The 14,955-nt window shown below is 41.8% G+C and overlaps 1 protein-coding gene and 1 long non-coding RNA gene across 2 annotated transcripts in view; one reads left to right on the plus strand and one right to left on the minus strand.

The window, feature by feature from the left end:
* The window catches only part of LOC132403815 (uncharacterized), a 152,809-nt gene that overhangs the window by 132,658 nt on the left and 5,196 nt on the right, over positions 1-14,955 (plus strand). Inside the window, exon 4 of the long non-coding RNA XR_009515349.1 lies at positions 5,311-5,415. This is a non-coding gene — a long non-coding RNA (uncharacterized LOC132403815). The remainder of the gene's footprint in view (positions 1-5,310; positions 5,416-14,955) is intronic.
* The window catches only part of LOC132403813 (laminin subunit beta-4-like), a 147,256-nt gene that overhangs the window by 86,608 nt on the left and 45,693 nt on the right, over positions 1-14,955 (minus strand). The window contains exons 9-10 of the mRNA XM_059987531.1: positions 9,705-9,893; positions 5,222-5,401 (exon numbers count right to left, since the gene is read on the minus strand). Of these exons, the coding sequence (XP_059843514.1) occupies positions 5,222-5,401; positions 9,705-9,893 (369 nt within the window). The remainder of the gene's footprint in view (positions 1-5,221; positions 5,402-9,704; positions 9,894-14,955) is intronic.

Raw genomic sequence — 14,955 nt, forward strand, 5'->3', positions numbered from 1 at the left:
TCATCCCAGACAGCCTTTATGATGTTAGATCAGGGCTCTATGGAGGCTGTACCATTTGAAACCATATACAAAAAATCAAAGGTACCTGACACTTCTGTACAGTACTGATGTTGGAGAGATTTGTTACACGGGACCCGATTTTGTGGTGTCCATTGGAGAGAGTATCTTGAACTGTGGACCTTGTCAGCAGACACATTACAGAGTTTGCACAAACCTTCAGCATTGGCTCCAGAGCCAATCAACATGTAACCCTTGAGCTATCAAATGTGACAGGGCACAGTGCTGGGTTATAGACAATGCATTACACAGAAGGATCAGACCCAAGTATTAGGCAGAGCAAACTGAATCTTTCCATGAGCTATGGCTTTGTCAGCAGCAGTTGATGCCGGTTTTAGTGTCTATCCCTGGGAAGAGCCCACAGAACACAGAGAGTTCTGCATTATGTCCCTTCTTGGGATGATACCTGACTCCCATTTCTGACTTTCGTGGTAAGCACAGACCTCAAAATGCTTCAGATGACAGTCTCACCTGTTCCATAGCCACCTAGTGGCGAGTGTCAGCATTGCAAGCACATTTTCCATTGCAGCTATATCTCGCTGTATTTTTTAAAAATCAAAACTATAAAAGTTTATTTACAATACATAGACACAAGATAGTCAATATTTACAAGACAGTAGCTACACTCGAATTACAATATGGTTACTACCATTTATAAAACAGTCTATACTGTGGGGGGACCGCCACTGACAGAAATCCCCCAATGTGCTCGCCACGACCGCGTGCTTCCTCTCCAAGGGCAGCCGGGCATGGACGTATCCTGGGAAAAGGGACAGGCAGCTGGCCCAGGCAGCGCCCTGCACCTTCCGCCGCCGAGACCCGTGGATGGCCATCTTGGCCAGACCCAGGACAGAGCCCACCAGGAGATCCTCCTCTTGCCCCGCCCCTCCCCATCTGGGTGCCCAAAGATGAGGAGTGCGGGACTGAAGAGCACTCAACAGCAGCTCTCTGTGCACCTCAAAGAACGGCTGCAACCCCTCACATTCCGTGCACGCGTGATACACTGGCTCCTCCTGCCCGCAGGATGGACGGCTGGACGGGGTGTCAGTGAACCTGCTCAGGAATCTGTTGTACGGGACACACCAATGCAACACATTCCACCCCAGGATCCCTGAGTACAGGGGAAGCACCACTGCGCACGCTGACTGCCCTCCATGACGGGAAGACTCAGAGACCCAATGCCTCCCATTTCCCCAGAAATCCACCAGCCCCTTTTGCACTTGAGCATATTATTCCTGTCCTAACCTAACTTGAGTGCCTAGTGGGACTGAGATTCCAGCTGTGACTGAAGGATCTGACAAAAGGAGCCTCCTCATCACCTCCAGGCCTTGGTGCTTTCTTGAGAATTCTGGTGATGAGGCATAAGGAGTTTGTACTCTCTCCCCGTGACTGTGTTAGTTTCCTCTGGGTGATCCAGTTACCTCCCACAGTCCAAAAATGTGCTGGTTGGTTGGTTAACTGGTCATTGTAAATTGTCCTGTGATCAGGTAAGGATTAAATTGGGGGATTGCTGGGTGGTGTGGCTCGAATGACCGGAAGGGCCTATTCTGTGTTGTAATTCAATAAAATAAGTGAATAGATTCGGCCAAATGACTGGCTGCTAGTTCAACCGTTCAACAGGATCCAGCATTTCTTTCTCCCACAGGACAAGAGGACATTCCCTGCAGACAGCTGATGGAATGACAGAATTAGAAATGCTTTCCTTCACTCCTCTATCAGGGATAGGAGATTTGGAATGGTCTGACTGTACAGAATGTGTCTTGGCAACAAGGGGACAGCCACATGAGAACATAAGAAATAGGAGCAGGAGTAGGCCATCTGGCCCATCAAGCCTTCTCCGCCATTCAATAATATCATGGCTGATCTTACCGTGGACTCATCTCCTCCTACCTGCCTTTTCCCCATAACACTTAATTCCCCTACGATGCAAAAATCTATCCAGACTTGTCTTAATATTTACTGAGGTGGCCTCCACTGCTTCATTGAGCAGAGAATTCCACAGATTCACCACTCTTTCCATGGTGCCACTGGTGTTGCATGCTGCATCAAGCCAGTGCCTGACACCTGGTGATCAACTTCTCTCCTGCGAGGTCTGTAAACCATTACGCAATCTGTCTTCCACCTCTATTTCTAGTTTCCAAATTGGCAAGAAACTGGCCTAACTTTGGGCTGAAGTGTGTGTGTGTCTGTGTGCAAGTAGTCAAGATATTTTATTTAATTTCTTTCTATGAAACTGCAGAGATCTCAATAACGTGTTATCCCAAAGTAAATGATAATCAATACAAAATGACAATTGTGGATTCTCAATGTGGCCACGAGGTGGCGATAAGTCCTCAAGAAGACTGAAAACATGTTAGCACCTCCAGAAGGTCATGACATCAGAGGCAGTGGCCCAGAAATTGGCAGTAGCTTTCTATCAGTTAAACAGTTGCTGGAAAAAATTCAGTTCAGAGGGTTTCAGGGGGTTGACTCTCCCCAACAGTGGAAACTTCTCAACTCCTACCCCTGTTAAGTCCCTAGGGATATTACATGTTTGAACAAGATCACCTGCTTTCTTCTAAGAAAAAACAGATTCAAACTGCCCAGCCTCTTTTGATGGACACTGGGAATTAGTCCCATGAACCTTGATTTGAACTTGTCTTCAATGCTAATATTTAATTTTTTTAAGGTACGGGACTAAAACTATACAGCATCCCAGGTGTGGCCTCATCCATGCCCTTTACAACAGTAACAAAACCTTCCTTTTCCTAAACTCCAATACCTCTGCAATAAAGACCAACATGTGTTCACCTTCTTATCTAGTTTGTAGGAGTCACATATCTATTTTCAGCCTGCATTGTATTTTGTGGTGTGTTTATTATGGTAATCTATCACATGGGTTGAGGCGTGGAAGAAACAAATGAGTATAGTTATCATAGTCTTGTTTTGTTAATTGTTTAGTCTGGCTGAGGGGGATAAGCGATGGGATGATATTTTTTTATTGATTGCTAATTTAGTTCGACTGCTTAAAAACACTAATTGGGATGTTAATTGGAATGTTATTAGATGGCTCAATTATGTATCAAATGCAAATTCTAATATTGCTAATTAGAGTGTTTAGTTACATTGATTTGAACGCTAAGTTTGTTAGATCACTAATATAGTGTTGTTAGTTTTTTATCGCTATAAGATTGTTTGTCTTTGCTGGTTTTGTAATAAAGGATCAAACATACCATTTTCTACTTAGTTTTGGTTTGCTTAGAAGTAACCACTACATATTTGTTTGACGTATCTGCGAACCTCATCTGATTTTTGCACTGAAACTCCAAGAACCCACGTCCCTCCCTCAATAGTTGTCTCTCTCAATTTATATAACAGTCTGTCTTTTGATTCCACTTCCCGAAGTGCATGAACTACATTTGCCCGTTTTTTTGGCCAATCACTCAACCCATCTATATCCCATTGAAGAATGACAACATGTCCTTCCGCTTTTGCATGCTCCATCTAACAATATATTTCAAGGGAATACTTTATTCTGCATCAAGCTATCTTTTTCCATTCCATTAAACCAGCATTCCTCTAAAAGGTGCTTACAGCATACCAAGTTGAGCAATCTCACAACCAACCAAGTGGATTAAAGTTCTGCAGTCCCATGTATCTATTTGTGAGTTGTGCTAAGTACTTAACTAGCTAATGGGAGACGGAGACTCCATGGACATTCCTATCCTGAATGGGAGGACCAAATGGACTAGGATATACATAACCGGTAGAGCACAAGGATGTACTGAGGAAGAAGGAAACTCACACCACATGCCTTCGTAGTTTGTTTCATTTAGGATTCAGACCCTGGTCTTGGATTGGTTCAAATCACTTCTGGTCTAGATATAAAATGCTACCATATTAATATTCCTTTTCTTGAAGGCCTCTTATTAATAAGATAAATCATTTAAACTTTCTCATTATATAATACCGATTCTAAAATAATTTGATCCTAGTTAATTCCTCAATAAGTATGCCTGCAAGAAAATGAATTTCCCGGTTGGATATGCTGATATATATGTTCTCTGATAATAAATTGACTTTGAACTTTGAAATTTACTTTGAATCTATGGATCTAAAACAAAACAACGGAGAAATTCCATGAATTGCCCACCCACACCATTGCTGGCTTAATCTATAAACAGGTTTAAGTCAGCACTTCTATGTATAGATTTTGTGTCTCCTGGCCAAGAAATACCTGAGCCTACATGAGTGAATCTGCAGATGCTGGAAATAAATAAAAACACAAAACGCTGGCAGAACTCAGCAGGCCAGATAGCATCTATGGGAGGAGGTAGTGATGACGTTTCAGGCCGAAACCCTTCATCAGGAGTGAGCCTGTATGAATAGGCCCAGTAGGCCTGCTATTAGAACCCTGGCCTCATGATCACAAATCAGGGAGTAGTGGGTGACTGATGAAAGGGGGCAGAGAGAGGGGTGCAGTTGAAAAGGGGATAGGAATTTAAAGGGGTGGCCAAAGGAAGGGTCACAGTGAAAGGAAGAAGGGTGGTGGCAGACTGGAGGATGATAAGAAGGACAATTATCTGAGGATTTGATGCAGGCTGCTCCCACATGCTGAGTGGATGTCAGGAAAGCATTTTTTGGAAAATTAACTTTTTGGGAGAGAGTCTCTCTTCAACAAGCATTGTTGCTGAGGGGTGTTATGTTTACAGGGCCATAATTCCTTATTTGTACAAAGGGTTTAACTGGTTTCACCATGGGTCCTTGTTTACCTGACTTTATTGAATTAACAGATGGCGCCCTTGTGCCAAGTACAAAATGTGAGCATTCAGCTCATGCCAAAGGAGGCTCAGCAAACATCTATTGTCGTAGTGCTGTCAAACTTCTAAGCCTTTTACAATGAACAGTGTGTTTACATTGCAGCCACTTCTGACATTCAATCAGTTCAATAGCTAATCTTATTTGAACTGTTGTGCAAGTTCGAACAGATCGTTGCCTACTTGAAGCTCGCCCAGATTATGCACCCACGTTGATTCTGGGACCTGAATCCATGACTTCCTTTTGGAGAGGAGTGAATGTTACCTGAGCCATGGCTTTCATAGCATGTTAAAAATTACCCAGAAATGTTAAGAGTATTTAACAAATTCAGTGTAGAAGACGAGATAGTTGTTTAGCCCACACTCACCCTCACAGCCTTCAGCATTACCAGCACTTAGGCCAAAGTACCCAGACCGACACTGATCACATCTTCTCCCTTCAACGTTTCTTTTACAGATACAGTGGCCGGCAATGGTATGAAGATATGGATCTGAGTGACTTTCACACATCCCGTTGTTCACTGAGCCTTCGGGATCACAGTTACAGGCTGTGGATCAAAGGGTATGCACTAGAATGACGTACTTTAAGAGATAAAGATGAGCTTCATTTGTCACACGTACATTGAAACATACAGTTAGATGCGTTGCTGGCGCCAAATCAAATCAGTGAGGATTGTGCTGGGCAGCCCACAAATGCTGCCACACTCCCGGCATACCAACAACTCATTGACCCTGACTGTATGTCTTTGGACTGTGGGAGGAAACCAGAGCACCTGGAAGAAACCCACGTGGTCAAGTGGAGAATGTACAAGCTCCTTACAGACAGCGGCTGGAATTGAACCCCACTCTTACAGCTAACCTGCACACTGCTGTGCCCCTCCGGTTATTGTACAAGATTGATGAGACTTGCTTAGGTCAGCGGTCAGGGAAACTCTAATGCCCTTGGGCCCTGGCTTACCAGCTCTCTCTGGAACAACGTCAGAGGTGCCACTGTGGCCTTACAGCCAGGGCCATGCTCAACGGCACAGAACCACGTTCCCAGACCGATGACTGGATCAGGCATCCAGTCCTGCTGCAGGGCCTTGGCCTAAAACATCAACCATCCCGTTGTCTCCAGATCCTGTTCGACCTGCTGCAATCCTGTAGGTTTTTGATTTTTGTGATTTGGGGATGAGGGAATTTGTGCCAGCCCTGTGGCACAGCGATGTGCTCTGCTTCCTCTCAGTTTCTGAGATCTTGCTTTGATCCACACCCTGCTGCTGTCTATATGGAGCTTGTAGGTTCTCCCTGTGACTGCCCAACTTGCTCCAGGGTGCTTTGGCTTCTTCCCACATGACAAAGGTGATGAGCCGGTTGGTAAGTCGGTTGACTACTGCGAAAAATGGTCACTTGTGTAGGTGAGCTGCCAGCGCAAGTGGTGCATGCCTCCTCAATTTCAATGTTTAAGAGAGGTTTGGATAGGTACACGGATGGTAGGGGTATGGAGGGCTGTGGTCTCAGTGCAGGGTGATGGGAGTAGGCAGTTTAAATGGTTTGGTACAGAATAGATGGGCCAAAGGGCCTGTTTCCATGCTCTAAAACTATTTTCCAGGAAAACAAAGGCTGTTGGGCAGCAGGGAAAAGCAAATGGTGGGCAGGAATTCTCAGACCAGCCGGACAAAAGTCCTGAAATGGAGCAACCAGTGATGCCATTGCAAATCACTTTGGGAGTTCTGTGGAAGGATTCATAATGTAGGATTCAAGACCCCGCTGTGTGTTTGGTCCTTGGGTCAAATCTGTGGCAGGCCTGGACCCAGGGATCAGCCTGGTTCTAGCATCAGGCACCCAGACCACCATACTGAGCCAAGGCTTAGGGATCAAAGACCCAGACATCATGTTGGACAGATCAGATCTTAAGAACCTAAGACAGGATCTATCTCTAGCCACAAGGACACAACATCTATTCCATAACACAGTTAGGGTACTGGTAGATACGTGTTTAACACTGATGTACAGGTCTTTAACCATGTAATATTGGGATAAGGTATTGTGTATAGGTCTGTCATTGTGTTACTCTGAGTACAATAGTGTTAGCCACAGTTTTCTCACTGCCACTAACTGCAATATCAAAGTGCATTTTTTAAAGAGCTATTGTAGGTACAATAAGTCACAGGATTCTTTGAATCACCCAGACTTGTTCCAGCTTCCTTCGTATGTTTTACTCTTGTGAGAATCAATGTGTGTCGAAGAACTTAGAGTATATCCAGATGGAGTGAAGATAAGAGGATATTGAGGCTAGACAGAAAGGAAATGTGTGGTGTGTACAGTACAATTAACTGCATACAAGTTTGCCTAATTTTAATTCTGAAGTGCTATTTTAAAGTTTACCTCTAAACGTAATAATCAGCATCCTGAGGATGGAATGGTGTTACAAAATGGTCAAGTTTCAGAAACAACACTTCCATTTCTTTTCCCTTGTTCATTTATTTAATATACTTTCATACAACATTTATGGTTCAGGAGGGATTCTGGCTCTTAGTAGCTGTGCTGCTCTTGGGGAACTCTGACATAATGTGGACAAACCCACAAAACCCACAGACAAATCATACAACAACGGGGTGAGGGAACTGAGCAGGACTCCAAAACTATCTTAATTCGCCACTGCATTCCATAACTGCTCGAAAGATTAATAGAATTTAGCTGTGTCAAGTGAGAAATGAATAGCAGTTTTTTTTTAATCTCTGTTGTAGTAAATACAACTAAGCCAATCTGTAGCATTTCTTCTTCAGGATTCATGATATATTTATGCCTAGGACGTAAGGTTCAGTATTTCCTGAAGATTTCTAGTTGGAAGAAAATGAACTATATATACATTTAACAAATGAAAATGAGTTTTTTAAAGGTATTTATATGAGCAAGCTCAATTTTGGATATGCAGGATTTGATGGGATCAAATCATTTTGATTCAACCTATCACTAACAAAGAGGCAAGTTAATGATTATACCTTGTCTCAGGATGGGCTGAAGAAAATTACTCAAGTAGGATGTAGTAAAAGCTGAGTTATAGCTTTTTAAATGAATATTTTAAGTTATTCTTAACTCTGAAGTTGCCTGATGACGCAAGTTACATCTATTCTAATAATAATAATAATAATAACAATAAGTATATTAATTCCAAGTGGGAAATTATTTTATTACAGCAGCAACATTTAAAAACACACTTAGAAGTAGTAATAACTATAATGATGTTAACTAATAAAGTACAGAATAATAATATACGCAATAATAATTTACCAATGTACAATTATAATGTGTGAAATAATAGAACAGAAACTATTGTACTATGATGTGTGTTCTCCTTTCGCACAGAGATGAACTGTTGTGTACACTTATTGCAATTGGTAGGAAAGATTTTCTGTAACTATCCTTCCATTTGTGGGAAAGAAATAACCCTTAACACCCTTCATATCCTATTATGGTACTGACCTTGCTGATAAGAGAGTTACTAAATACTAAATTGAATCTGCCAAGGGAGGGGAAACTCTTTGTTGGGAATAATGGCATACTTAGCCGTGCAAATTTAAAAGAGAGTGCTGGTTTGCTCCAGACTGATAGTAACTGGAATCACATCGACGTTATGCATTGGTTCACTAAGAAATCTGCTGGCTCTGCATACGCCTGCAGCTGTTAGTTTGTGTATGCAGGCACTCCAAGTAAAACAGTGTCCAGATTGACTTGGAGCACAGATGTTCACACATGCGCCAGATAACATTTTGGAATGGATATATAGTACTGTGCAAAGGTCTTAAGCAAATGTCAAGAAATACTGTAAAGCAAAGATGCTTTGTTTAAATATGAAAAATGCACTATAGTGAGCTGTAAAGAGTAAAAAAAACTGAATCAAATCAATATTTGTGTGACCACCCTTTGCCTTTAAAACTGCATCAATTCTCTGAGGTACACTGACTTTCGGTTTTCTAAGATCAGCTGGTAGGTTGTCCAAGCATCTTGGAGAACTTGCCGCAGTTCTTTGCAGAATTTGGCTGTCTTGCTTACTTCTGTCTCTCCAGGTAACCCCGACAGCCTTGACGATGTTGTGATCAGGGCTCTGTGGAAGCCACACCATCTGAGACCATATAAAAAACCTCGGGTGCCTAAGACTTTTGCACATTACAGTATATATTTCTTATTAGAACGAGAATCAGAATCAATATCACTGGCAAATGTTGTGAAACTTGTTGTAATGCAGATACACAGTAATACAAACTATAAATCACAGACAGAAGTGTATATATACGTAATACATATATTTAAGAAGTTAAATTAAATAAGTAGTGCAAAAAGAAAAAAAGAACTAGTGAGGAAGTGGATTCAATGGATTCAATGTCCATTCAGAAATCTGATGGTAGAGGGGAAAAAGTTGTTCCTGAGTTGTTGAATGTGTGCCTTCAAGTTCCTGTACCTCCTCCCTGATGGTATCAATGAGAAGGGGGCATGTCCTGGGTGATGGGGGTCCTTAATGATGGACGCTGCCTTTTTGAAGCATCACTCCTTGAAGATGTCCTGAATTCTGGGGAGGCTAGTCTCCATAAGTTGTATTATAACTTATAGTTTTTAAAAAACGTATTGCACTGTACAGCTGTCTCAAAACAACAAATTTCACACCATGCAGTATATTAGTGATAAAAAACCTAATTCTGATTTGGTGCATAAGGGAGCCAAAACTCTTATACATTGGTATCAGATTTACAGGAGCTCTACTTAACCTTCACACACATAAACTGTAATTACTTTGCTTAATAAGCCACTTTTAACATAGCATCTTACAAATGAAAGTTAATTTCAAATAAGGTAAAGTTAAAGCAAACTTACGGACACATGCATATGGGTCAGAAATTGATCTCCCAGAGTCTTGGTAGAAGAAGGGCCTGCACTGGTCACAGTTATTACCCATTGTATTGTGCTGACATTCCTCACAGACCCCACCACTGACCTGTCCACTGGCCAAATACACAGCCGTGTCAAAATGACATCTGTCCGAATGTCCATTGCAGTTACATTCTGAAACAGAAATGGTAACAAATTACTATTGTGACAAGCAAAATGAGAACCATGAAGCAGAGTATTTTTCCACATTTGGTGATCCAATAATTATATAATAACTGCACTAAAATTTTGCTTTAGCGAAAAAGCATAATGGAATAGCAGATCCCATTTGTACATCTGCAAAAGAAGACACCCCTTAGTTTAACATTTCATCTAAAAATATACCAACTCTCATCAGTTGTGACTATATTGGCATTGTAATGTGAACAAACTCACCAGAGGGATGCAGTGGGTAGATATGAAATAATCTCTTTATTTGACAAACGAGACACAACAGGTATCATATGCAACCCTTTCAAAGGAAGAGGCCTGCTCGATCATACATTACATGACATGTTATATGCTAAAGATCAAAGGACAATTCTATATTTATAATGTATCTACAATGCTTCCTTTGAACTACATATAGTTTCTGCACCTCCTTCTTTTCACCCACACTCCAGACAATGTTAATCTACATTGTCTGGTCTTTCAATTTATTGCTGTTTTCATAGCTCTAGGAGCCCATTGTCCAGCACTGCATTTAAAATTTAATCTACAGTCCATATTCAAATCTGGATGTTGTTGGCTGAAGTTAGTTGCTGAAGTTATTTGCTATATCTCCTAACCCTAAAAAAGAACTTAACAATTGGACATTCAGAGATTATAAATAGCAAACTATCAACACAGTTTTAAATTGCCTCTGGCTGATAATGATCCAGTCCTGAAGAGTTCAGGGACAGATTTTTGTTGCAAACAAGAGTCAGTACCAAGAGTGGAACTGAACTTGTTTATACAAGGTACAAAAGCAGAATGAAGGTTACTTTCTTTATGCTCTATGCAATGTATGGTCTATCACACAGAGCCAACAAGATGACCTTGTCTCTCTTCATTCCCAAAGCAGACTCTGGTTGGTCAGCCTTGAGTTCTCATTAGGTGAAATTCTGATGCTAGAACTTCCTCAGATGCAACCTAATTCACTACAGTAAGTGGGAATGGATTGCCACTATTCTTCTGAAAACACACTAGATCCTACAGAATTATGGTGCAATTAGGAGGAGCATCTGCAGCATCAAAACTTGTGAATAGTTTCTATCTACAATCGGTGGTTCTTTCAATAAGATACCTTTAGGCTCTCTCATATTATGACCTGATACATTAAAAATCTAAGTAATAATTATTCTTCCAACCCTTATCACATATGTTATGTGCACCTTGTTTTATATATGGTGAAAATACCTATGCAGTGGATTTGCCATTGTGCTAACAACTTTGATGTCCTAAACATTCAAATTCTCTTTCTAGCTCCAGGCTTATTTATCAAGTTTGCTCATCACCCCCTGTTTAATCCAACTCTTTGTATAAAGCATTTAACAAGAAAGCGTGACCATTTTGTGGTTGAGTCCTCTCAAGGTTACTCAGTGACATGTTGTTGGATTGTGTCCACTGATCAGATCCCCTTTAACTCATTAATCCTCTATGTAGCCTCACTCTCTTGCTCACTCTTCGGGGAATTGCTTTCTGATGAGTTCCCTGGGATTCGGACCAATGACAACTGCGTATACACATGGACGTTTTCCTAGCAATTTAACCAATAAAATGAAGTAAGCAAAGGATCACTCCTTTCCCACACTGCATTGAGCTGGCACTATCAAAACCTGTACAGCAGTTTTTAATATGGCGTATGCGTGCTGGTGAATAAGGTTTGTGTTAGATTCAAAGTTAAAAGTTCAAAGTAATTTTATTATCAAAGTACATATACATTATCATATACATCCCTAAGATTCATTTTCTTGTGGGCATTCACAGTAAATAAAAGAAATGCATTAGAGTCAGTGAAAGTCTACTCCCAACATGACAGACAAACAACCAGTGTGCAAAAGACAACAATCCATGCAAATACAAAAGGAGAAAAATAATCAGAATAAATAAATAAACAATAAATAGCAAGAAAACGCGATGAAGAATCTTTGCAAGTGAGTCCAGAGGTTGTGGGAACAGTTCAGTGACTGGACGAGTGAAGTCATCAACAGTATTGCAGTTGAACAAAGGGAACTATGGAGCTATGAGGGAGGAGCTGGCCAAAGTTCAATGGAACAATACCCTAGCAGGGAAGACAGTGGAACAACAATGGCAGGTATTTCTGGGAATAATGCAGAAGGTGCAGGATCGGTTCATTCCAAAGAAGAAGAAAGATCCTAAGGAGAGTAAGGGGCAGCCGTGGCTGATGAGGGAAGTAAAGGGCAGTATAAAAATAAAAGAGAAGAAGTATAACATAGCAAAGTTGAGCGGGAAACCGGAGGACTGGGAAGCTTTTAAAGAGCAACAGAAGATAACAAAAAAGGCAATACGCCAAGAAAAAATGAGGTGTGAAGGTAAACTAGCCAAGAATATAAAGGAGGATAGTAAAAGCTTCTTTAGGTATGTGAATAGCAAAAAAGTAGTTAAGACCAAAATTGGGCCATTGAAAACAGAAACGGGTGAATTTATTATGAGGAACAAGGAAATGGCAGACGAGTTGAACAGGTACTTTGGATCTGTCTTCACTAGGGAAGACACAAACAATCTTCCAGATGTAATAGTGACCAAAGGAACTAGGGTAAAGGATGAACTGAAGGAAATTTTTATTAGGCAAGAAACGGTGTTGGATAGACTGTTGAGTCTGAAGGCTGTTAAGTCCCCGGGACCCGATGGTCTGCATCCCAGGGTACTTAAAGAGGTGGCTCTAGAAATCGTGGACACATTGGTAATCATTTTCCAATGTTCTATAGATTCAGGAACAGTTCCTGCTGATTGGAGGGTGGCTAATGTTGTCCCACTTTTCAAGAAAGGCGGGAGAGAGTAAACAGGGAATTATAGACCAGTTAGCCTGACGTCAGTGGTGGGAAAGATGCTGGAGTCAATTATAAAAGAGGAAATTACAACACATTTGGATAGCAGTAGAAGGATCAGTCCGAGTCAGCATGGATTTATGAAGGGAAAATCATGCTTGACTAATCTTCTGGAGTTTTTTGAGGATGTAACTATGAAAATGGACAAGGGAGCGCCAGTGGATGTAGTGTACCTGGACTTTCAGAAAGCTTTTGATAAAGTCCCACATAAGAGATTAGTGGGCAAAATTAGGGCACATGGTATTGGGGGCAGAGTACTGACATGGATTGAAAATTGGCTGGCTGACAGGAAACAAAGAGTAGCGATTAACGGGTCCCTTTTGGAATGGTAGGCTGTGAACAGTGGGGTACCGCAAGGTTCGGTGCTGGGACCGCAGCTGTTTACAATATACATTAAAATTTAGATGAAGGGATTAAAAGTAACATTAGCAAATTTGCTGATGCCACAAAGCTGTGTGGCAGTGTGAAATGTCAGGAGGATGTTATGAGAATGCAGCGTGACTTGGACAGGTTGGGTGAGTGGGCGAATATATGGCAGATGCAGTTTAATGTGGATAAATGTGAGGTTATCCACTTTGGTGGCAAGAACAGGAAGGCAGATTACTATCTAAATGGAGTCAAGTTAGGAAAAGGGGAAGTACAACGAGATCTAAGTGTTCTTGTACATCAGTCAATGAAAGCAAGCATGCAGGTACAGCAGGCAGTGAAGAAAGCTAATGGCATGCTGGCTTTTATAACAAGAGGAATTGAGTATAGGAATAAAGAGGTCCTTCTGCAGTTGTACAGGGTCCTGGTGAGACCCCACCTGGAGTATTGTGTGCAGTTTTGGTCTCCAAATTTGAGGAAGGACATTCTTGCTATTGAGGGAGTGCAGCGTAGGTTCACAAGGTTAATTCCCGGAATGGCGGGACTGTCATATGTTGAAAGATTGGAGCGACTGGGCTTGTATACACTGGAATTTAGAAGGATGAGAGGGGATCTGATTGAAACATATAAGATTATTAAGGGATTGGACATGCTAGAGGCAGGAAGCATGTTCCCGCTGATGGGTGAGTCCAGAACTAGAGGCCACAGTTTAAGAATGAGGGGTAGGCCATTTAGAACAGAGATGCAGAAAAACTTTTTCACCCAGAGAGTGGTGGATATGTGGAATGCTCTGCCCCAGAAGGCAGTGGAGGCCAAGTCTCTGGATGCATTCAAGAGAGAGAGTTAGATAGAGCTCTTATAGATAGCGGGGTCAAGGGATATGGGGAGAGGGCTGGAACGGGGTACTGATTGTGTATGATCAGCCATGATCGCAGTGAATGGTGGTGCTGGCTAGAAGGGCCAAATGGCCTACTCCTGCACCTACTGTCTATTGTCTATTATCTATCCCCTCTGGTTGAGGGGTAATAATTGTTCCAGAACTGGTTGTGTGAATTCTGAGGCTCCTGTACCCTTTTCCAAATGGCAGCAGGGAGAAGAGAGCATGACCTGGGTGGTGGGGGTCCCTGATGATGGATGCTGCTTTCCTGTGACAATGCTCCATGTAGATGTGCTCAATGGTGAGGAGGGCTTTACCTGTGATAGCTTAGGTCATATCCATTACTTTTTGTAGGCTTTTCCGTTCAAGGTCATTGGTGTTACCATGCCAGGCTGTGATGCAACCAGTCAATATCCTGTCCTCCACACATCTATAGAAGTTTGTTGAAGTTTTAAATGATGTGCTAAAGCTTTGCAAACTTGTGAGAAATTAGCAGTGCTGCCATGCTTTCTTCATAATAGCACTTATGTGTTAGACCCAAGACAGATCTTCTGAAATGATAGCACCAAGGAATTTAAGGTTGCTGATCCTCTCCACCTCTGATCCCCCTCAATAAGAACTGGCTCATAGACCTTTTTGTTCAATAATCAGCTCCTTTGGTCCTGCTGACATTGAGTGAGAGGTTGCTGTGGCACCACTCAGCCAGATTTTCAATCTCCTTCCTATGTTTTGATTCATCCCTACCTTTGATTTGGTCATTGACAGTGGTGTTGTCAGCAAATTTAAATACGACAATAGTGTTGTGCTTAACCTTGCAGACGTAAGTATGAAGTGAGTAGAGCAGGGGGCTAAGCACACAGCCTTATGGTGCACCAGTGCTCGTACATTTCTTTAAAATAGCATT

The sequence above is a fragment of the Hypanus sabinus genome, chromosome 13 (genome assembly GCF_030144855.1).
Source record: "Hypanus sabinus isolate sHypSab1 chromosome 13, sHypSab1.hap1, whole genome shotgun sequence".
In the NCBI taxonomy this organism is placed as follows: domain Eukaryota; kingdom Metazoa; phylum Chordata; class Chondrichthyes; order Myliobatiformes; family Dasyatidae; genus Hypanus; species Hypanus sabinus.